Here is a 21,288-nt window from a genome sequence, read left to right as displayed (position 1 = left end):
CATGGAGGCGCAAGATGGTGCCAAGATTTGCCAAGGGTGTTCTGCCTTTGCATTTCATGATTACTTGCTCCTCCCAATAAATGCACCTTTATATATCTGCTCTGCCCTACAGCTATTTCGGAGAAACGTGGATCCGGCGAGCCACATATCAACCACGAGAGCGAAGTTGCAGGACCGCGCAAATGCCTCGAAACAGCGAAGTGCCATGCTGAGCCTAGAGAGTTGGTCTAGCTGCCGAGTTTCAGCGTCAGTTGGATGCGGAGGTTGGGCGCTTACAAAAGCCAGAACTATGATTGGCCATTCGGTTTACCGAATCTGGCTCGTTGTCTTTATTTGTTCTGCCGCAATGGTTCCTCCTTTTTGGATAGGTCATTTCGGAGAACCATCTCCTCATATTCCAACAATAAGCAATCTCTGCATCTCCGCAAGATGGAATGGCCCCCGAGAGCCCGTCAATGCCTGAAATGGGCCTTGAGGCAGTGGAGTTCCGAGCCGGATCTACGATCGACCGCGATACCCGCCCGAACATGACTGCTTGACACCCACCGCACTGTGCGATCCATCGTCACATCCATCATCAAAAGGTCTTACGGGCACATACATGGAATATCTAAGTGCAGCAATCTGCCGCCTTTGCAAGCTGAAGTCTTGGTGAGAGACCCCCGCAGGGCCGCCTAAACCGCTACTAAGCTGGCTCCGTTTACATACCGACTCTTTGCTCGCAACGAGCTCTGTTTCTGAATCGGGCAAAGACTGGGCTGCCATCTGTTCCCATCTCCGAAGCATCGGCTCCGACAGATGAGGGTAGCGTTTTGAATTCTTTGGTGCGCAAATGGCGCTCGTCACCCAGTTTCTGCTAACGTTTCGGGCAGTTTCTTGATGAAATTTCACCACTCTTGGACAAAGGGCGATGCAAAAACAATTTCGAGGCCAATAGCCTATTATGATTATTACAGAAGTACAGAAGGAAGTGGTATGGCTTTCCGCAGTGCAGAAGCACAATGGCTTCGATTGGTGACGACAATATGCAGCTCTACCTTGGTCGCCAACTTTCAGCCTCCTCAATTGACCAATTGGCATATACCCTGAGCGCAGCCTCCTGGAGTTGCTTGTGGCTGCTCACACACTGTCACAAGCGGAAAAAGAGATTGGTCATCAGCTTGAGCCTAGTGGAGGTACAAGATTCAGCCACCAGGTGCCTACAGGTGACAGGTCAAAGGCTCGATCCTTCCACTCCGTTGAACGTGAGTATATTTTCCTAAATCACTTGGATCGGAGACTGAACTGCAACCCGTCGCTAGGCTGCTCACCCCCCTCACAAGTTCTTTAAATAGTGTCGAAGTACCCTTCTCTCATCTGCTCGAATATATCATCTGAGCCAGCCCGGAGATCCTAGTGTGGATGCAAAGACAAGCATTTAGTTCGCCATGCCTTGCGGTCAATCGTACACCACCGACCCTGCCCCCGAATTCAGGTTTGTTGACGATGAAGCCCTGCAATCGGTCAAAACCAAGCATAAAGAGAGTGCGGCAAGGCGCGCACATGCAGCCCGAGTCGCTCACCAGCGCCGACGTGAGCGGCAGCAGCGGGAGCACGAGACTACGTCAACTGGGAAAAATGGGTTGGTGTCTGAAAGCGAAACCGTAGACCTGTCTCCGCCGTCGGAGTTCAGTTTCGTTCACGAGGGGGACGGAGATACTGGGAGAGGTCGAGTTGAGGTTCCAGCAAAACAACAGGTGCATGACCTGACTGTCGCTCAGAGGAATCCATCTCCAGCATACACTGCCGCCATCCTAGGTCGCCGACTTGACCAGGGGGGAATTGACCCTTTCGACCAAATCGGTGCAAGAGACTTGCCGCGGGCATTAAGGTACACTCTCGAGTATGCCTTTGATGTATACTGGCCTGCGAATGTCAATAGTGCCCCTAGCGATCAGTCATATTCACTCATCCTACGCCGAGGAGCGACGAGGTATCCTCACGCCTTCCACGGACTCGTAGCTTCTGCTGCAATGTTTCTCCAGAGGAGCACCCAAAACCGTCAAGTTGCCACGGCATGCTCTGCCTTGGTACGCACGAATCGAGCAAAGGCCATTCAGCTGATTAATGAAGAGCTCAAGCAATTGCAGGGTGCAGTACCGTCTGATGACCTCGTTATGGCAATGGTCGCCGTGGCTAGAGGTTCTGTTGCGCACGCGAGGGTCCCGCCCGCCAGCTCGATCTCAAAGTCCCCATTAGCCAGGGCGCAGAATCTTCATTTTTATAGTACTCAGTCACTTGAGCCTGGGTACATCAAGGCTTTCTTCGACATCATTGATTTGAAAGGCGGCTTGGCTGGTGTCGAAACACCTGCGCTTGCAACGCTGGCAGAATTGTAAGCATTCAGCCCAAGATTTACTCTTTGGGAGAGTTGCTGATGAGTTGTGTGTAAGCTTCGATCTCACCGTCTCGACCTTGACAAGCCATCGGCCGAGATACGACTGGAGGCATCCGCGGCGGCCGCTGCTCACCTACGAAGTCGGTGGTCTCATCATCGACCCTATATCGGCGATGCTTCTCAAAGATCTCGGCTCGGGCTTTGACAGAAATATCCTGCTCGACCTCTATCCAACACTGAACATGATCTGTGAGCTTATTATTGCTCTAGACCGGTTGACACGCAAGGCAGTACCAGAGCCTGCGATGCATGACCTAGTCAATGCCCGCAACGCCATTCAGCATGCGCTTTGCCGCGCGCAACGTTTCGCCAATCCCGCGAGCCTGGAACAAGCCATTTACGATACTACTCGAGCTGCTCTGCTCTGTTTCAGCGATATGGTCATTTTCCCAATTCCCACCAGTACCAGTGTTCGATTACGACTTGCTACCGAGCTCCATGCTTCTCTCTCTGCGTGCGAGGCATTCGACGGGTGGTGTCATGGGTTTGAAGGATTTAAAATATGGGCGACAACCATAGGTGCAATTGCGGCCATCAATCTACCCCTCAAGGGTTCCTTTCTTGACATGTTGCACGGGCTCCTCTCCATGGGCTACTGGTCATGGGAAATTCTCAGAATGCAGCTGCACAACTTTGTCTGGTGGGATTACATGTGCGACGAGTTGGGACAGACTGTGCACGCAGAAGCAATCAGGATCGCCCCTTTTCCGACTCCGCCACCAGGGAATCAACAGACACTCATTTTCCGCAGTGGACATCCAGACAAATAGGCTTATCCCTAACTCCAGCGTTGACTTATTGACTGGGGGCCTCAACAACTCCGTCGTCCAGGGGCCAAGAAGCATGCCTCACGGCTTGCGACGGGGCTATTCTCAGTGTGACCTTCCATGTGCCACTTGTATAGATCTTAAGGTCGTGTTTGGTGGCTACAGCCTCAGCACTCAGGCTCTTACTTGAATAAATTCCCCTTGGGCTTAACAATCGGCGATGCATAAATCCAATGCTTCTAGGCCCTCGCTAGGCCCTAGTGAGCCCGCACTTCCTGTGGCTCCTGCACCCCGGAACCCGACCATCCGCAACCGCCTAGGGTTCGCCTGATTAGTACCTCGTAATTAGTTACAGGGCAATAATATGCGCAACGACAGGGTATCAAGGAAGCTTGCTACTTACCATTGCTCTCCGACCGTTGCGTAGCTAGTCTAGTTTCATCGTTACAAAATGCTAGGCTGACATTTCTGATCCTCTCTACAACGTCTCTCCACACAATCGTGTCAAGAATTCCTCAGCCGGCGTCCACCCCACGAGATCAGACTCTCTGCCCGGTCCACCTATCCTCTCCTGTACTCGATTACGTGCGTCAAGTTTATCGAGGCTTCGGTGGCAGCTGACTAGTCACTGAGTTCACCATGTCGACACTCCCACGGACTCCCCGGAGCAGGGGCTGCACACAGTGTATACAGCGTCACGTAAAGGTCAGTCAGCAGGAGGGTACGTCCACTGCTTTTGCTAGGACGCAATTGACAGAGTCTACGTGTTTCAGTGCGACGGCCGACCAGACTACTGTAGACAATGTGCCCGCTTTGGACTCCCTTGTTCCGGTCCTATTCAGGGACCCATCATTCTCGACATGTCTGCCAAAGTTAGTCGCCCACGCAAGAAACGACGCGCAACGTCTCGGGGCGTTGATGAGAGACCGGACCGATTGCATGCATCTACGGACGACAGCAACAGCGTAATATCAACAGAGGCCAGCAATTCGAGTCCTCCGACGGAGGATGATCTCGCAGTGCGGTCGGATGCATCCCCCCTCAGTTGGGATTGGCAAGCTGCCGCGCAGGACAGTCCATTGCCAGACCAAAACCTCTCCATGATCATCATGGACATCCTGGACAACAGGAGCTTCTTCGAGCAGTGTTTCGTGGAGAAGTTTGTCGAGTTGAGTACGAGTTCGAGGCTGGGCGTGAATCCGAAGCGGCCACGATCATGGGTATTTGTCCTTCCCGACCTCCTATCAAACACCCACACCCCCTCTGTAAGATTCTCGATTCGAGCGGCCAGCTTGATCTTTTTCGCGGTTTTTCAGCACAACAAGAGCGCCGAGGTCGAGGCTGTGCGTTGGTACCTGGCCGGCCTCGAAAGCCACCGTGGATTCATCCAGGGTTGCAGCAACACCGGCACAAATTCATTGACGCACAGGTCGGTGTCAAGCAGCCCGGACATATCGGTGCCGATGATGTTTCTCTACTTCGAGACGATGAAGCGGACGTCCCTTGACGCCTGGGCTCACCATATTGCGGCGGCCGTCGCCACAGTCGAAGCCCAAGGCCCGGATCATTACCGTGTCGGCCAGGATCACGCCATGTTCAGATCTCTTCGCACGTATGCGGTACGTATGACAACCACCGAGAAACGAAAACACTCGTTGACCTACGTGCGTGATTTCTAATGGTGAGCCCATAGGCTTTCAAGGCATTTCTCAAGAACGACCCCTGCGGCTTCGCATCGCAAGAGTGGTGTGACGTGCCCTTCCGAGACAGCACCAAGATCGCCTACGACTTTCTAATTGACGTCCTCCTCGCCGTCCCTCACCGGCTGAAGCTCACTTTGGTCCCCGGGGGCGACTTCCGGGACTGCCTGCACAGGATCGCAGGTCTCGACGCCTCGGACCGGCAGACGCTGGAAAGGGAGACACTCGTGCTCCTCCAACGCCTGCAGAATTGGTGGTGGCATTTCACACGCGAGACCGGCGTCGTTGCCGGTCGGCCGACTGCAGACCTGACACGCTATGCCGTCGACTCACTCGCGGATCCGTCGCCTCCTGGACAGTGTGTCTTCCCCGACACCTTGACGGCGAAGACGGTCTCGCTGTACAATTCCATGATGGTCATCGTCTACTCCGTGCTGCTGACTCTCGAGGAGTGCGACCCGTCGGCCCTTGAGGGCGTGCTGTCGCCCATTCCGCGCTACCGCTCCGAGATCGAGCGCCACTCGTCCTCGGTGCTGATGGCCGCCTGGTATCAGAGCTGGCGCAATCCCTACTGCGGCGATGCGTTGCGGACGGGGTTCTCCCTAAAGATCGTGTCGTGGCTGGGCGCGGACGAGGGGCAAAAAAAGGAAGCAGGCAGGATGATGGCTATTTGGGGGATGGAGAGCACCATTGTGGGAGGGCCGGGGGACTGATCTTCGAGACAGTATATAGCATCTGGTTGAATGGTCCATGATTCTATGGAACATGTACGATTCAGCAAAGATGAATCCCCCAGAGTGTATGAAAATGACATTGTATATTTGTCTATCTTGCTCACGACCCTCCTTGAACGAGACACCAAACAGCACCTCTTGGCTCATTTTCTTTCTCCGGTTTTCGATCGGAGGTCTTGTTCTGCCTTTATCAGCCACTGATCAATGAATTTTTGAATCTCCGCATTGTTGGCCTCGATGCCCATCAAGTGGCCGTTGCCCCTGATGCCCTTGTCGGCGAGATTGACGTGCTCGACCGGCACGCCGGCGTCGCGGAGGTACTCCGCCGTCAAATGGTCATAACTCGTATGGTACGAGGCCTCCGCGGTGACAAGGAGGACCGGGGTCGAGGCGAGGTTGACGAGCTGTCTCGGTGGGCGAGTCTGGCGGCATCCGCGGGCCAGCAGGGAGCCGGAAGCGGGCGTCGTCTCGGGGCTGGGCCGCTCGTAGCTGAGCTGCGTCGCGTCCGCGTCCAGCTCGGGCGAGAAGTGCAGGGGTGTCGAAGTCAGGCCGAACGGATGCAGCAGGGCCCCGACCATGCCCGGGCGTCGGTTGAACGGTGCGACGTCCGGGCATTCGAATGGCGGGCCGTGAGGCTCCAGTGACACGATGCCCCTGACCAGGTCCGGGCATTCGTCCGCAATGTGCCAGCCCAGCGGCCCAGACTGGGAGTGCGTGATCAGGTACGCCGGGCCGGTCTTGGTCAGGAGCGCTCGCGCGGCCTTGCGCACCAGCCGCTCCGTCACCTTGTAGTCGGGAACGTGGCCGACCTGGCTGGCGTAGAAGGTGTCGAAGTCCGCGTGGCCCATCTTCCCCGTGCCGGGCCACTGCGTGTGCAGCTTTGACGATGGCCAGGCATCGGGCCCTGGCGCCGTGAAGGCCGACTGCAACTCTTCGGCGGTGTAGTGCTTCAGAGGGCCCATGTCGGCGCCGTGGTACCGCGACCGGCCGACCCCGACGAGGTCGACGACGTAGCAATCCCACCCTTCCTGTGCCTGCAACAGCGCCAGCCCTGGCCGCCCGTCAGGAGTGACTTCGAAGTGCGTGCCCGTCTGCGCGGCCCCGTGGATGAAGATGACCGCCGGCCGATCCTGGGTGTCGTCGTCGCCGCCGCCGCCGCCGTAGTGTCGTACGCACATCTGGCCGCTCATGTGCGTCCCCTCCTTGTCCCGTATATACTCTCCGCCCACGTAGAAGACGGGCGGGATCTTCCATTTTGTCAGCTGTGGCGTCGTCGACTGCATGACGGGCAAGTGTTCAGAGAGTTAGTTCGCTCTATGGACAGCCGAGGCGCGCAGCCATCCTATAAGTCCTTCCTGCGCCGAACACCTCCCTCTGCCATCATGATCAATGTAGTCGCTCCGTCGGGATACACTTCTGGCTTAACGTCCCCGAAAAGCGGAATCGAGCGGCTTCCAGCCCAACCCCCTGACCACTTCCTTTCGGCCAACCTTTCGGCCACAGAGTCCCAACCGAAAGTGTTTGCGTGTTGCCACGAATCCCGCCGAACGAGAGAGCGATCCAGGTCCCTGGCATGCATGCCGGGCAACCGAGGAAAAAAAAAAAAAATCTCGGACGGGAACGAAGGCGCGATGGTGCAATTTGCTTCGACCCGACTACTGTCAACCCGATACACAGACCAAGAGAATCCCAACTTGCCAAAAGGGGTAAATCCCACGACAGTTGCATACTCGTAGAACCTGTGGACTCGAGGAACCTCTTTCCTGATTCTAATTCCGCCGTGCCGAGTTCTTCCAAAGGCTTCAAGAAGGTTTTGGATGGTGTCTGGGCCGCTATTCAATACATACTCTGAGGTGGGGGTTTGAAGGGAGCAGGAATTCGAAAAGGTTGAAATAGCTCGGATGAATGCAGGGAGCTTGCAAAGAGGTGGCGAGCTTGGTCCGCTCCTCCACGCTAACAGGCACGCTTTGGAGTTGCTCGATGTCCTGAGGACGGTTTATAGAAGACTATCATAGACCGGCCGTTCACGATTTCAAATAGGATAGTTGGTATTGGGCGCGTATTTCCAGCAATTGGGCCATCTCGGACGAAAAACGGCAAGGAAAGGAATTTGAGAAGCCAGCGAGAGATTTCTTGTTCCCAAGCAGAAACAGCATTTGGTATTAGACTGGAGAAACTCTACCAGACAATCTCCGACCAAGTCAGATCTAGAAACGAGCCACATCCCGGCATATGCTCGTGTGTCTGTGAAGTCTTTCCTCTTCAAAACAATAGCTCTCGACAACAGACACCCGATGGCCACTAGGACGCTATGCGGATGACTCCCACCCCATTTTCAATCGAAATCTTAGTCCCAAACGGCTTCGAATACTCCACAACCTGCTCGAGAATGCTCTGGGCCATTTCTGGCGATGGTCGGCGTGGAGTGCCCATTTCTGAGCCGGGTCGGTTCAGCCCAAGATCAACGGGGTAGATGAGCACCTGGGCCAATTTGCCGTCCTCATAGCTGCTGGTGGCTAGGATGGCCTCGAAGTTCTCCGGCCTCTGCAGCCATGCCCAACGGGACTCGTTGATCTCGCCATCGCCCACGACCGGGCCCGTCAAGGGGGCGGGCTGTCGCTCGGCGTCGTCGCGCCAGGAGCGGAATCTCTGGTTCTGGAACACGTAGTTGTTGACCCCGTAGAAGATGGGCTTGCCCTTGTATATCTCCACGCCCTTGAGCGTGTGCACGCCGTGTGCGAAGAAGAGGTCCGCGCCGTTGTCGATGATTTCGTGGGCGAGTGTGATCTGGTAGTCGGGCGGGTAGTGGTCGAAGGAGTACTTCTGGAACGAGAACCGGTTCTGGTGCCAGTGGATCGTGAACGCCTCGAAGTCGGAGAATTGCTTCCCGGATCGGACTTCACGCAGGATCTCCCGCTCGTCCACCTCGTTCATGTCGTATGACAGCTCCCCCGGCCCCGGCGTCACCTTGAAGTGCACACCAAACGCCTCCAAGGTCGGACCGCTGCCCTCGTCACCTGCTATTTGGCGAAGCTGGGCCATTTGGGCCTCGGTCACTCCCTGGTAGACCTTGAGCCTCAACGAATTGTTTTTGGACGTGATGGTTCCCTTCGAGTTCAAATGGTGCTCCAGCCGCTTTTTGATGGAAGCGGCCTCCTCTGTCACCGCGTCGCCCGCGTCTGCCAACTGGAAGACCCGGCCGAAGAGTAACAGGCTGCCCTCTGCGCGCTTTGTGTCCCTGTCAATTGGGTTCGGAACCTCTTTTCCTCGTTCATAGAGAGATTCCTCCATTGCATGCAACTGTTGCAGCTGCTCTTTGGTCACGACAACCGGGTCTCCGCGCGGCAGGCCGTACAGCTGAGAATAGTCCTCGACCTCGGCGTAGGCGCCGACGAAACCGACCGTTCCTTTGGGCAGGGCGCGAAACCGAGCCAGTCTCGCCTCGGAGAGGTTGTAATCGGTACCCACGTAGTCGATCCCCACGCGGCGAAGCTGCTCAAAGTTCTGGATCAGGCCGGCCTCGCCGTCGTCGAACGTGTGATTGTTCGCTTTGGACACCATGGCGATGCCCATGGAAGCCCAGTCGTCCGCGACCTCGGCGGGCGCTTCCATGTGTGAAATCGGTCCGCGGAACGTGAGTCGGTCCACGACCGTGTTTTCGTTGTTGGCCAGAGTTATGTCCGCCTTCCGCATCACGTCAACCAGGGCCTGGATGTCAGGGTCGTCGCGGTTCGCGAAGGGTACGACTTGGATGAGATCGCCCACGACGGCCACTGTGAAGGGCTTCTTGATGCGCATGGCCAGTTCGGTTTCCTTGTCCCGGAAACATGTCGGGGGTCTCATGGACAGCGCGTTCGGCATCTTGACAACTGGTCGCTGATTCCACTCACACGATCTCGTAAATTGATCAGAGGAACGTGCTGATTCTGTCTGCGTTAAATTCTGACCAGATATCGCACCTGGATGTCGAAGCACACGCTCTCTCCTACCGCGCCCTGTGCACAAATATATATACCTACATCGTCATCGAGAGACTCGCAAGACATTCCCGGTTTGTGCAGCCTTCACCACACGGACTCTCCTTTTGCCCCCGTTTCGCCCCGTCCTCTCCGGTTGCGGAGACTCTGAGACCTGTGCAGTCTGGTCCTAATAACATTGTCGGGAATTCCGACTCGGAGCTCTCCAGTTCCGCCTGTGCCGTTCGGGCTCTTGTTCAGAGCAGTCGTGGTCTGGGAGGCGAAGCTCTCGAACGTGCACTAAAGGTTCCCCGCCATATGCAGGTGTCGTGAAAAATACCCTTTTAGGCCTAGGTTGGGTGGAGCCTTGGGACAGGACAGGAAATATGCGAGACGCCTGCATCAAGCGGCCTGGGGAAAAGGGGACGAGTCTGTCCGGCAACCGAAGTCGACATGTCTGTGGCCAGAAGAGAAGGTTTGCTTCTAGTCAACCCGCTATCCACCCACATGATTGCCACCACTCCCCACGCCCTTCTGGCATTCCGCAGAATACTAGATTCTGTTCCGCCGCCTCGAGACTGGGGATATCTGGGGTTTGCCGAACAGTTGGAAGCATAAAAAGATCCCTGTATCATCTCCTTTTCCCAGCGTTCGCAATGTGACCACAGCAACAACCTATCCTCTCCCCTCATCGAAGTCCTCTTCTGCCTCTCTGCGTGCGTGTGCTAGTTGAGGTTGAACAAGGATTTTACCTTGAACAATAATGGCTTCGTCCGTGGAGAAGTTCGAAGGCAAGGAGGAGATCCAAGTCGAGCACCAGGCTGTAGACACCAAAGAGATCAGCGGATTTGTGTACGAGGATCCGAAGACAGCGCCCAAGAAGTCTCGAGCAGAGCGCAAGCTGTTGCTCAAAGCCGATCTGTTGATCGTGGGCCTGACCTCGTTGGTCTTCCTGGTGAATCAGTGGGTGAGTGCTTCAGCACCTTTGCCAGCCTTGTTACGGCGTCCGACTCTACCTAGTCGAGATCTTTCTATTGACACAGAGCAGGATCGAGGAAACATTGGCAATGCCCGGGTTATGGGATTCCAAAAGGACTTGAATATCAGCAATGGCCAGTTCTACGATGCCATCTCCCTCTACTGTCAGTGCCAATACATCCCCTCTCAAGTCATGGTTTGGCCGTGAGTTGCTAACCGGTTCCAAAAAGATGTCGGTTACATCCTCTCCATTCTGCCCGCGAGTTTGTCGGTCCGTTTCTTCAAACCTCACCGACAGATCGGCGGCTGTGTCATTCTCTTCGCCACTCTCTCCTGCTGCATGGCCGCCGCTAAAAACGCCGGCACCGTCCTGGCCTTGCGGATCATCTTCGGATTCGCCTCGGCCTTCCTTCAAGCCTTGACGCTATATATTACCATGTGGTACAAACGGAACGAAATGGCAACACGAACTGGTATGTCTCTCCTTCCGCATCCCTTCTAGGCTGCCAATAGCCATGAGACCTAATCTGAGACGCAGGTATCTTCTATTCCGCCGCCACCATTGCGGGCGGCTTCAGCGGGCTGATCGCCTACGCGATCCAAAAGAATCTGGATGGTGCCCTCGGCAAACCCTCTTGGTACTGGCTATACATCATCGAAGGCGTCGCTGGCATCTTCGTCGGTCTAGCTTGCTGGATTCTGTTGCCACCAGCTCCAGACCAGCTAAAGAAAAAGCACTGGATCTTCCGCGACAATGAAATCGACCTGGCCATCAGCCGCATGAAGACGTACAATGTCGAACACGCAGGGCTCAAGTGGAAGCAGATTTGGATTGCCCTCAAAGATCCCAAAACAGTTCCTTTCTGGTTCATAAGTGCTGGCATTTCTCTGGCACTGGCTTCCATCAGTGCCTTCTTGCCCAGCTTCATAGCCGAGTTTGGTTACTCTGCCGGTAAGTTTTTGTCCAACCTCACGGCCTTCCCAAGTTCATATCGTGCTGACTTGTACCCAGTCCAAACGCAACTCTTTTCGATCATCCCATATGCCTGCGCATTCGTCACGTTGATTGTGGTGAACATTGCCTCCGATCGGCTCCACCTCAAAGGGGTTTTCCTTATCGGCCTCCTGTGCACTAGCATCGTAGGATACATTATCCTGATCACGGTGCACAATGTCAAGGTCAAGATATTCGCAACATGCCTGATTACCATGGGCACTTTCCCCGGAGTGACGCTCATGGGGGCTTGGATGACCATCAACACGGGTGGCTTCACCAAGCGCGCCACTACCTGGGGCACGGCTGAGATTGTCGGCCAGTGCTTCGCCATACTTGGGTCGCACATCTATACAGATCCTCCGCAATACATCAAGGGCCACTCGATCGCACTGGCCATTGATGTCGTCGCGCTGATGTCGGCTGTGTTCTGCTGGTTCTGGATGCGGTCGCTCAACAACAAGAGGGACCAGGAGGCGCTCGAACACGCGGCGGCGGGGACGACAGACCCCAACCTTCACAAGACGCTTGAGGACGTCCAGGACTATCACCCTTCCTTCCGATACATCCTGTAGTGTATTCCCGGGATGAGAATGGATGTGCACAGGGTTTTGTGGTTGGTTCAGGGGGAAAGGCTGAGTGCCGCTGCTGTCAGGTACATACCCCCAACCGGTGTCCACTGTGCCATTCCATACAAGTACACCATGCTGTGGACCAAGATATTGAGAAGGTGGCACTTCGCGGCAGTCCGCGGTACCCACCGCAAGTCTGAATGTAACCAGAAATCGAAGCTTGTGTTCATAAGCGGTTGATGCTCGCGTCCTTAGTAACCTGCCGTTGAGGTGTTAACAGCTTAGGTCCATCTGCCTACGATGAAGCTAAGGTGGTATTGTAAGTCTCATGATGGGCAGGTAGCCCACAAGTATCTGACCATTGAAACACGAAAATGTCTCGATGGGGCTGAAGGAGATTGAGGCTGAAATGAGGCTGCGAGGCTGGGTAGATTATGAGCCTGATAGTGACGTCATGTAACAGAGATTACACTCGTTACAGCACTTGTGTCCGAGTGCTCTGCCGTATTTGCTACTCCAGACGAGATTGCGGGGAAGCGAAATGCAACCCCTTGAACCCTCTTTACCAGCCATCCAGCTCGGAGTCCAGCATGGCAAATTGAACTTTGTCCATCTCGAGACGATGCCCTCCAGCCTCTCAATACCCTCGAAATCAGCCCCCAATTTGGAGCTGAGCTGATGCAGGCCCCTTTGCGCACCGAGGGAAGCAAAATGAGGGGAAGCGATCGAGCTGCGCAGCGGTTCCGCACGAGCAAAAGCCAATCATTCGATGGTGCACTAAGTCAAGAACAACGAGTGGTGTGAGGAACATGCGACCCAATAGGTCCTGGTAAGCAGCATAAAATCCGAATAACGAGACTTTCCTCTTCACCGAAGCCCATAATATACGTGGCCATCCCCCTCCCCTCATCAGGTCCAGAGATACATAAAAGCCTTGTGCAGATTGAGGATGCTCGCCACCGTCGTGCGAAGAAGCGGCTTTGGAACATTAAGAACACTCAAGACTGCCCCGAGGTTTCGATATATGTCCACCATGATGAAAGCTCTTGTCTACAAAGGCCCCGGTCAGTGCGGTCTGGAAGATCGTCCTGTTCCAAAGATCCAGGAAGCATCCGATGCTATAGTGAAAGGCAAGCTCCAACGCCTCTGGAGTATGACTTAATGGCGGCTGACCGCGCTCACAGTCGTCTATACAACAATCTGTGGAACAGACACACACATTCTGAAGGGGGATGTCCCCACATGCACACCTGGTCGCGTCCTCGGACATGAAGGTGGGCGCCTAGCACGATTTGAGAGCTTCCCAAAAGCTAACAAATGCAGGTGTTGGCGTCGTCGAGGAGCCAGGGCCAGGAGTCTCCCGGTTTAAGAAAGGAGACCGTGTCCTCATCAACTGCATCTCCAGCTGTGCGACCTGCAACTACTGTCGGAGAGGGATGCCCAGCCACTGCGTAAGTGCAGGATGGATCCTCGGCAACACCATCGACGGAACGCAGGCCGAATACGTTCGCATCCCGTACGCTGACAGCGGTCTACACCATGTCCCCAAAGGCGTCGACGAAAAGGCGCTGGTCATGTTGTCCGACATCTTCCCCACGGGACTCGAATGCGGGGTGCAGAATGGCAAAGTGCAGCCCGGGTCGACGGTGGCCATCGTGGGCGCGGGTCCCGTGGGCCTCGCCGCCTTGATGACCTCCAGACTCTACTCTCCAAGTCTGATCATCATGATCGACCGGGACCCCAACCGCCTCAAGGTCGCCAAGTGGTTCGGGGCCCACCACACCGTGAACAGCGCCGAGGCGTCGCCGCTGGAGACCGTCATGAAGCTCACGGACAACGTCGGCTGCGACACGGTGATGGAGGCCGTCGGCATCCCCGAGACGCTGGAGATGGCCCAGGATCTCGTGGCGCCCGGCGGCACGATCGCGAACATCGGCGTGCACGGCAAGAGCTGTGAGCTGAAGATCGAGAAGTTGTGGGTGCACAACATCTCGCTGACCACGCGGCTGGTCGACACCGTCACCACGCCCATGTTGCTGAAGCTCTTCGCCGCGGGCAGCATTAACCCGGGACAGTTGATCACGCACGAGTTCCCATTCACGGACATGGACAAGGCGTACACCACTTTCAAGGCAGCTGCTGAGCACGACGCTTTGAAGATGCTGATTACGGTGTAGTTTAGGGGCGCGAGGATGGCTGGGATGTGATTGCCAAACGCGCTCGAAAAGTGTAACGGTTGTGTTTGTTTTGCACATAGGTTTAATGGTACATGACTATTTATCATGTACAGACCATGCCCACAGTTCATGGACTGAATATCAAAGTATTCAAAACCCCAGCCCCTTGACTTCGGGGTCGCCCATCAAGGCGCTTTTGACTTCCTCCTCGCCTACTCGCAGCCTGACTTTTCCTGCCCGCTCACCTTTCCCCCTCAACTCCATGGCGATGACACCGGCCTCCACGAGCGCCATGGCCGCCCCTCCCAACGCCAGGATCCGGGGCATGACGGACGTGGACGCGATCTTTCGCGATGCGTCTTCCGCAAGCAGGAAGTCGTGGATTGCGCTGTTGTCCGCGACGTCCACGATGCGCTTTGCTTCGACGGCAATGTCTCCCATCGTGGACTCGGCCACGCCTGTGCGACGACTGCGTGCAGATATCGCCGCGAGAACAAGTTTCGAGGCTAGTGGGAGAGAGCGGAGGTGCTGGGCGACCGGAGACGACGTGGCTTCGTTGATCGCCTGTTTGATCGTCGCGATCGTCACCCGTGCCAATCGCTTCGGAGGTCCTTCTTCCTGTCCCGGTCCACCGACCTTGTCCTTGGAGATGTTCTTGCTTCTGCGACTCGGGGTGGTTGCTGTGATGTCCTCGTCCTCGTCGTTGACGTCGGCAGACGCCGCACTCTGTTTTTCCTGAGATTGCTCCGCAATTTCCACCGCACGGCGGCAGATATCGAGCGCCCGCCTGGCATCGCCGGAGACGGCTGCGACTTTCCGGCTGGCGAATTGTACGGCATCCTTGTCGACGATGTTGCCCGGGACACCTTCCAACCTCGAGGATATGATCTCCATCAGTTGTGTGTGGGTGTAGCCTGGGAACGTGATCCTGGTCAGTCCTAGTCTCGAGCTAATCTTGTTTGACAACGTCCGCTCGGGCAGGTCCATGGTGTTGGCGACCGCCAGAACGATGAGTCGAGAATGTCGCATGGCCGGCCAGTTGAAGAAGTTGTACATAACGCTTTGATTCTTCGTCACCAGCTGATCCAGCTCGTCCATCAACACGACGCACGGTATACGGCGCGGCGAGGGGTGCGAGAATTCTTGCTCCAGAAGGCTCAACGCATGATGCGGACTCACTCGGTCGCCTTTAAGTGCCTCCCACAGGAGCGAGTATGATTGATGTGGCTCTGTGACCTTCATGCCGTTGATTTCGACAAAGTTGAAGTCATCGAGTTCTTCGTTTAGGACCGCCTCGTGGAGTGATGCGACCACTTCCCGTACCGTGGCCGTCTTGCCCGTACCAGGTGTTCCCGAGATGTAGATGCATGCCCCAGAGCCATCCACAATGGCTGAATAGAGATGAGAATAGACGGTGTGAAATTCGTTGGAGCGACAAGGGAGAGACGTTGGGACGGCCGAGACATGAAGAGTTGCACGTGCATGCGAATAGGGTGTGGACATATACTGAGAAGGGGAGAGGACTCGAGTCCCCAGGGGTGTGATCTCAATGGGCTTCTTGATCATGATGCGTTTGTGAGTCGGCGTGCTGTACTTGGAGGCCTTTGCCGAAGACTTGGGAGTGGAAATTGTGGCGGTCGTCTTCCTCCTTTTGTGAGGCGTTCGGGGTTCATCATCGATATTCTCTTTCTGCTGGACATAATCCACATCCTCGGTTTTCAGAGTCTGTTTCTTGCGACCCTTTGTCTGCTCTTTGATCCAGTCAATCAAGTCCAGGAGATCTTCGGGACCGCTATAGATCTTTTCCCACGCAAAGTCCTCGGTGAACCGTACTGTTCTCTGCTTTACCCCTCGTCGGCACAGAATCGTCTTCGCATATCGATTGGCGGCCGCCTTCGATTTCGGGGGTTCCCCGCCAGGATACCTCTGAAAGAAGGCCTCTCTTGACAACACCGTTGCCTTTCCGTTTATCGCGGTCAATGGGTTCATGTTGAAGTCTGTGGTGATGTAGGATTCGTTGGGCAGCACGTCGCTCGGGATTTTGGAGCGCTTGCCGAACATCAGCTCCTCCGGGGTGCAGAACCACTGGATGCAGACACACATTTCGTCTTCTCCGTCTTCGTTCGTGTCGGAGAATGAGCACGCGAGTCCCACCCAATCTTTGCCTTGCTCGGGAGATTTCAGCAGCACCGTGTCCCCTATCCGCACGGAGAAAGCGCCCATGTGCGCACCCACTATGAGGGATTTCTTTGAGTTGAAGGCATTCGCTTTCCGTTTCTTCGACGGCGTAGAATCATCCTCTTGGGAGCCGATGTGGCCGTCATCCTCATAGATCCATTGCCAGGGGTGATCTTCATATCCAAGTTCATCGTCAGAATCCTCGCGTCGAAGGCCCCCTGTCGTCGAATATCTCTTTTGCTTAGGCATTGGTGAGAGGCCAAGGGGATTTTCGAGGCGTCAGATTGGCCCGATTCTAGTATTTAATTCTGTCCTTGCCCAGTTTACCGTCTGAATAGGTGCGAGCGACTTGGGTTGCCAGTTCATGGCGCCGAAACGCGTCGACGCGTATTAGGTAATAATCAATTTAGACAGTGCTAACTATAGATGGTTAGTTTATCTTGGCAGAACTGCTGCGGTGGTTCGCCAGCGTCCGTCTTCCACAGTCGCTGTTTTCTCATCTTCACTCACTTCGTCTCTCAATGGACGTCGATGACAAGGGCGAGATTCCGCTGCTGCTGTGGTATACTCCTCTCCCATCGTCCAATGGACGTCGATGCCGTCAGCATTGCGTGCTAACCTCGGTTGAACTGACACAACCTCGCATCAACAACCCTGGACCGTCCACCCTGAACAACTTGGTCATATCTGCAGAGGCAATGTTTGCGACTGGCCACCTCCTTAATGATCTCTGCCAGTATAGGTGTTGCCTGGAGGCCTGTGCCGCACAGAAGTTGGTCCCAACAGCAGGGCTGTCTTAGAGTCTTGAGACGTGCGGTAAACCTCCCTTGTTTGCTTTATGTCACCCGGCTTGTCGCATTTAGATCCGCGTTCTCAAAGCCTTGAAGGAAGAGAAGGACTGGAGAAGGACTGGACCTTATCACTTTGCTGCTTCGCCACGTGGTTGATCGGTCCACGTCATCGGTTTCACATCTCTTTTGACTGCCTGACCAGGCACTCCCCTTTGTTGCTCAGTCTGCGTCACTGTTGTTTTCTGAGCGCAGAAGTTTTGCGCGTCGCTCACACCCCCGTCACCACTTCGGCCTTTTATGGTCCCTTTTGACTACTTTCATCTTTGAACAGCGAAAACAGCCGTCACCATGAGCGAGTGAGTTCAACAGAAACTGGCGCATTTCGTTTGCGAGCTGACTTGTCGATGTAGTCATGAAGGTGAAGGTCTTGACCTTGACCGTACGTTTCCACCTGGACAGCATACTATCTCCTTCCTCTCCGACGTGGCTGTTTGGGATCTGACTTCTTCTAGGATGGGAGGAGGCGAGCTTGCCTGGGGACTCGGTGTTTTCCTATGCGCGGTCCGATGTGTTCAACCATGGAATGGTCACTGGGAATGCCAAATTCTATTCGCCTACAGGATCTGCGCATCATTTTGACCCAAGAAGAGGGCCCCCAAGTCGACCTCCGAACGGCTTCTTTCTGAATGGCTTCCACGCACCACAGCAAACGGCTGTCGTTGGCCAACCCAGAAGAGATGTTATGCCATCAAGGCAAATCCCCACAATCCTTCCCCCTGCTAAGAGCCCTGCTCGAGTTCAGTTTGAAAATGGTCAACCACCGAATGGCGAATATAAGTTTGCTTCGAATTGGAGACTCCATCGAGCGATGGCGTTCAGGATTAATAGAGCGGCACAACCACATCCAATTCAGGTGCTCCGAGATATCATGGTCAAACACGGAGGCTTCATAAAGAGACCAGAGGATGACGATGATAGGCTCTTCATCTGGGGTGAACCTCATCAGGTGGCAGAGACGAAGGCAGCACTGGGGCGGTGGGAACGTGACATCCGTGAGGCGCCCTTAGAGGCCAAACCTGTCATCTGGGCCAAAAACGGAGCACTGGACGGGAGAGCCGAGAATCGAGCCGAACGACAAACCCGACAGAAGGCGTTTGAGCAGATATTGCGTGATGCACAAATTGACTATCCCGTCGAAGCCGCTCTTCTGTGGCCGAAAGATTTGGATCTCGAGCAGTTTGAGACGGATCATGCTGACGTTCTTGATCAACTCAGGAGCACGTTCGGCTGCCGCATCACTTTTTTACCATCCGGTACCCAGCATATCATGATCGGTGCGAAATCCAAGAAAGACGCTCTTTCCTTGATGTCAAGAATGATGAACCTGATCAAAGAGACAATCTCTAGCAGGGATCAGCTCCTGACGATCAACCTAGTGCATCTCCCTGACCACGAGATGTCCAGAGATCGAGTTGGACTTCGAGACATAGATCCAAAATCTGGTACTTATTTACCGACTTTGCACGGAATTCCACAAGCAGACAAGGAAGAGTGGGACCAAAAGAGACGCCAAGCTCACATCGACAATCGCAAGAAAATCCAGAAGGCGATTGATTCTTCCATCAAAGGACTTAGAGTCTCACAGCAGCATGTGCGCATGAGGGTTGTCTTTGGCGAGTTAGGATTCATGCGCTTTCAAAAACCGACTGATGGGGGTGAGCATTACGAATTCGACGACTTCTACCACATGGTCACAAAAGGACGGACTAAATTGACCTTGAACGGCCTTCCCATACGACAAGGCAATGTTATTGATCTTCCAGACGTATTGGAATCAATGGGGGTGTTCTCGGAGCGCACAGAATACTACGGAGCCTTCTTTGACTTCCAAGGGACATCACCCAACACTATCCTTCGGCTCGAAACGGTTTTCTCACCACACGGCACAGACGAGACGGAAAGCCGGGAGAAGCGATGGGTTGAGCTGGGTGAGGCGGTCTCAAGACTTCAAGTCAGTCTCGTCAATTTCGGGGTGCCAGACTATCAAGTCACTCTTGATGCCTTTCCTCTCCGCACGGATAAGTCCACCAAAGTACACATGTCATCATTCCAAGCCAACGTCACGATGGAACGTCCAAGAGACGGCATCAAGTCGCTTCCACGACGACGAGCCAGGTACCCTCCCGGCCAACCTAAACTGCAACGCGTGGCAGAGCTCATCACCTTGAGATGGCGGTTCAAGAACACGGACGGTGTCTTCGAACTCCGCCGAAAAGACATCTACGACGAACTACCGGGTCGAGAAAGTCCTGCTCCGGTCGAGACGAAGTGGCATGCCCTGTACTTTTACCCTCACTGGGACAACTTGATGGGAGAGTTTGCGAGCGTCAAACCTGGAGAGGACATCCGCTGGGTGAAGTCAGTTGCAACGTTCATACCCGAGGGCGGAGATCAGTACGGCCCGGCGCTGCCGAAGGGGTTCAAGAACTTCATCAACGAAGTCGAGGAGATCCAGGATCTTCTGGCGGATGCTATTCACCGTCTGGAGAAGGTTAACGGAAAATTAAAGGCAACGGATGTGAATTGAGGTTGCGAGGTCGGCTCTCGATGGTCAGGAGGCGAGTGGAAGGGGAAAGAATTGATTTGGGGAGAGGACCTTGAGCAGGGGCATCGGGTCGGAAGCGGCCTTCAGCCCATGTCTTACGCATCGTATGCAGACATTACAGAGAGCTCTTCAACCCCTGCAGCTCCAATGGGTCCAATCACTGTCTACACTGCAGCAGTGAACGGGATCTATCTCCATCGAAGGAAACTCTACAAGAGAGCAAGTCTTTCCGGAGGGGATTCACCACGCTCACATAGCACATATGTTTCTTCCGTACAGAAAAAGCTTGTCATTTCTATGCTTCCCTGTCTTCATTCTTGTCCATGCTCTGCAAGCACTCCGTCCTTGACTATCCAGCCCCTTTGGACCCGCTTCCGCTTGCTGACGCTGCCGCCGCCGGGCCCTGTCGCCCGGCGCCGAACTGCATGGGCTGTTCCTCCACCATCTTCCGCCGCAGGGCATCTTCCACGATCCTCAGACTCTCGGTCTTGCCACCCACGACCTTCTCAATGTCCTGGAGGTTCTTGGTCAACTCTTCAACCTTGCCCTGGTAGAATTTTGTCGCGTCCGCGGGCGTCTTCTCCACGAAGAAGCCCGTCCCCACGTCGACCATGACCGTGGGGGCTTTTGACGCCTGCGAGGATGAGTCGGATGTCGTGGATAAGGAGGAGGAGGATTTGGGCGCAGCCAAGGTGCCGGGGACGTAGAGGGATGTTGTCAGCGGGATGAGCAGGGGCGTTTCTGCGCGAAGAGTAGGTAACCGTTAGTAAATCCCATTTCTCCATGTCACTGTGTTTTGCCAGTTGTCTCCTTCTTCGACCCGAGCAGGGAATCGAAACTTCTTCCCACAAACAAGGCCACTAATGGAAGGGGGAGACAAGGCGAGCTGAGATCAAGCTGGCTACGTTCCTCCTTTGCAAACAAGTGTCCCCCACACGGTGCGCCCAGAAGAAGAAAAACGAACATCAAAACGTACCTCCACTCCTCCCCTGCACCCCGTCCTGGATGCTGCGTATGCAGTCCCGAAAGCGCGACTGCGCGGCCCGTAGCCTCTGATACGACGTGCTCAGGTGCTCGAGTTCCTGGGACAGCCGCGCCTGCAGTGCGGAGAGTTGCTGCACGGAGAGCGTGGTGATGTCGACTGGAGTCTGCGCCGCCTGGGACATTTCTTTTCTCCCGGTCGTTTCGTTTTCTGTATTTCTCGACTTTTGGGATTGGGGATGGCGAGCGTCAGAGACGGGCAGGGGACACGAGTGAACAAATATTGAGGGCTGACGGGGATTTCTGAGTCTTTTTTTTTGAAGCTTTCGGTTCTGGTCGTCGACGGACGGATTTATTTTGTCTGGGATTGGAGGCGGGGAAAGTGGGCGGAATGGGAACGACCGTCCATGTCACGTCA

At 55.0% G+C, this 21,288-nt stretch overlaps 7 protein-coding genes across 9 annotated transcripts; 5 read left to right on the top strand and 2 right to left on the bottom strand.

The window, feature by feature from the left end:
* Positions 1 to 282: 282 nt before the first annotated feature.
* PV07_00753 lies at positions 283 to 3,400 on the top strand. 2 transcript variants are annotated; one of them, XM_016387229.1, is made up of 5 exons: positions 283 to 824; positions 873 to 973; positions 1,032 to 1,244; positions 1,302 to 2,374; positions 2,433 to 3,400. In XM_016387229.1, exons 4-5 carry the CDS (start codon positions 1,428 to 1,430, stop codon positions 3,205 to 3,207), a joined length of 1,722 nt encoding a protein of 573 aa, XP_016254157.1. In that variant the 5' UTR covers positions 283 to 824; positions 873 to 973; positions 1,032 to 1,244; positions 1,302 to 1,427; the 3' UTR covers positions 3,208 to 3,400. The 2 variants fall into 2 exon arrangements, with proteins under 2 accessions (XP_016254157.1, XP_016254156.1); XM_016387228.1 differs by having other exon boundaries at positions 873 to 1,244.
* Positions 3,401 to 3,711: 311 nt separating this feature from the next.
* On the top strand, positions 3,712 to 5,775 carry PV07_00752 (uncharacterized protein). The gene is made up of 3 exons (XM_016387227.1): positions 3,712 to 3,909; positions 3,978 to 4,823; positions 4,898 to 5,775. The coding sequence occupies exons 1-3, from the start codon at positions 3,844 to 3,846 to the stop codon at positions 5,615 to 5,617; spliced, it is 1,632 nt and encodes a 543-aa protein (XP_016254155.1). The 5' UTR covers positions 3,712 to 3,843; the 3' UTR covers positions 5,618 to 5,775.
* A 4,582-nt stretch (positions 5,776 to 10,357) lies between these two features.
* On the top strand, positions 10,358 to 12,141 carry PV07_00751 (uncharacterized protein; the record flags this gene model as incomplete). The annotated part of the gene is made up of 5 exons (XM_016387226.1): positions 10,358 to 10,561; positions 10,643 to 10,736; positions 10,803 to 11,045; positions 11,111 to 11,524; positions 11,585 to 12,141. The coding sequence occupies 5 exons, from the start codon at positions 10,358 to 10,360 to the stop codon at positions 12,139 to 12,141; spliced, it is 1,512 nt and encodes a 503-aa protein (XP_016254154.1).
* Positions 12,142 to 12,783: 642 nt separating this feature from the next.
* On the top strand, positions 12,784 to 16,068 carry PV07_00750. 2 transcript variants are annotated; one of them, XM_016387224.1, is made up of 3 exons: positions 12,784 to 13,268; positions 13,323 to 13,412; positions 13,462 to 16,068. In XM_016387224.1, the coding sequence occupies exons 1-3, from the start codon at positions 13,088 to 13,090 to the stop codon at positions 14,313 to 14,315; spliced, it is 1,125 nt and encodes a 374-aa protein (XP_016254152.1). In that variant the 5' UTR covers positions 12,784 to 13,087; the 3' UTR covers positions 14,316 to 16,068. The 2 variants fall into 2 exon arrangements, with proteins under 2 accessions (XP_016254152.1, XP_016254153.1); XM_016387225.1 differs by having other exon boundaries at positions 13,323 to 16,068.
* Positions 14,437 to 16,828, bottom strand: PV07_00749 (uncharacterized protein). The gene has a single exon (XM_016387223.1). It carries the CDS (start codon positions 16,740 to 16,742, stop codon positions 14,466 to 14,468), a length of 2,277 nt encoding a protein of 758 aa, XP_016254151.1. The 5' UTR covers positions 16,743 to 16,828; the 3' UTR covers positions 14,437 to 14,465.
* A 180-nt stretch (positions 16,829 to 17,008) lies between these two features.
* On the top strand, positions 17,009 to 20,178 carry PV07_00748 (uncharacterized protein). Its single transcript, XM_016387222.1, has 3 exons — positions 17,009 to 17,640; positions 17,695 to 17,723; positions 17,797 to 20,178. Exons 1-3 carry the CDS (start codon positions 17,633 to 17,635, stop codon positions 19,869 to 19,871), a joined length of 2,112 nt encoding a protein of 703 aa, XP_016254150.1. The 5' UTR covers positions 17,009 to 17,632; the 3' UTR covers positions 19,872 to 20,178.
* On the bottom strand, positions 19,932 to 21,220 carry PV07_00747 (uncharacterized protein). Its single transcript, XM_016387221.1, has 2 exons — positions 20,866 to 21,220; positions 19,932 to 20,630 (listed from the first exon to the last, which is right to left on the bottom strand). The coding sequence occupies exons 1-2, from the start codon at positions 21,053 to 21,055 to the stop codon at positions 20,239 to 20,241; spliced, it is 582 nt and encodes a 193-aa protein (XP_016254149.1). The 5' UTR covers positions 21,056 to 21,220; the 3' UTR covers positions 19,932 to 20,238.
* Positions 21,221 to 21,288: the final 68 nt, after the last annotated feature.

Source organism: Cladophialophora immunda, assembly GCF_000835495.1.
Source record: "Cladophialophora immunda strain CBS 83496 unplaced genomic scaffold supercont1.1, whole genome shotgun sequence".
Classification (NCBI taxonomy): domain Eukaryota; kingdom Fungi; phylum Ascomycota; class Eurotiomycetes; order Chaetothyriales; family Herpotrichiellaceae; genus Cladophialophora; species Cladophialophora immunda.
The sequence above is the reverse complement of the archived record's forward strand: the minus strand, read 5'-3'. Positions and strand labels throughout refer to the sequence as shown.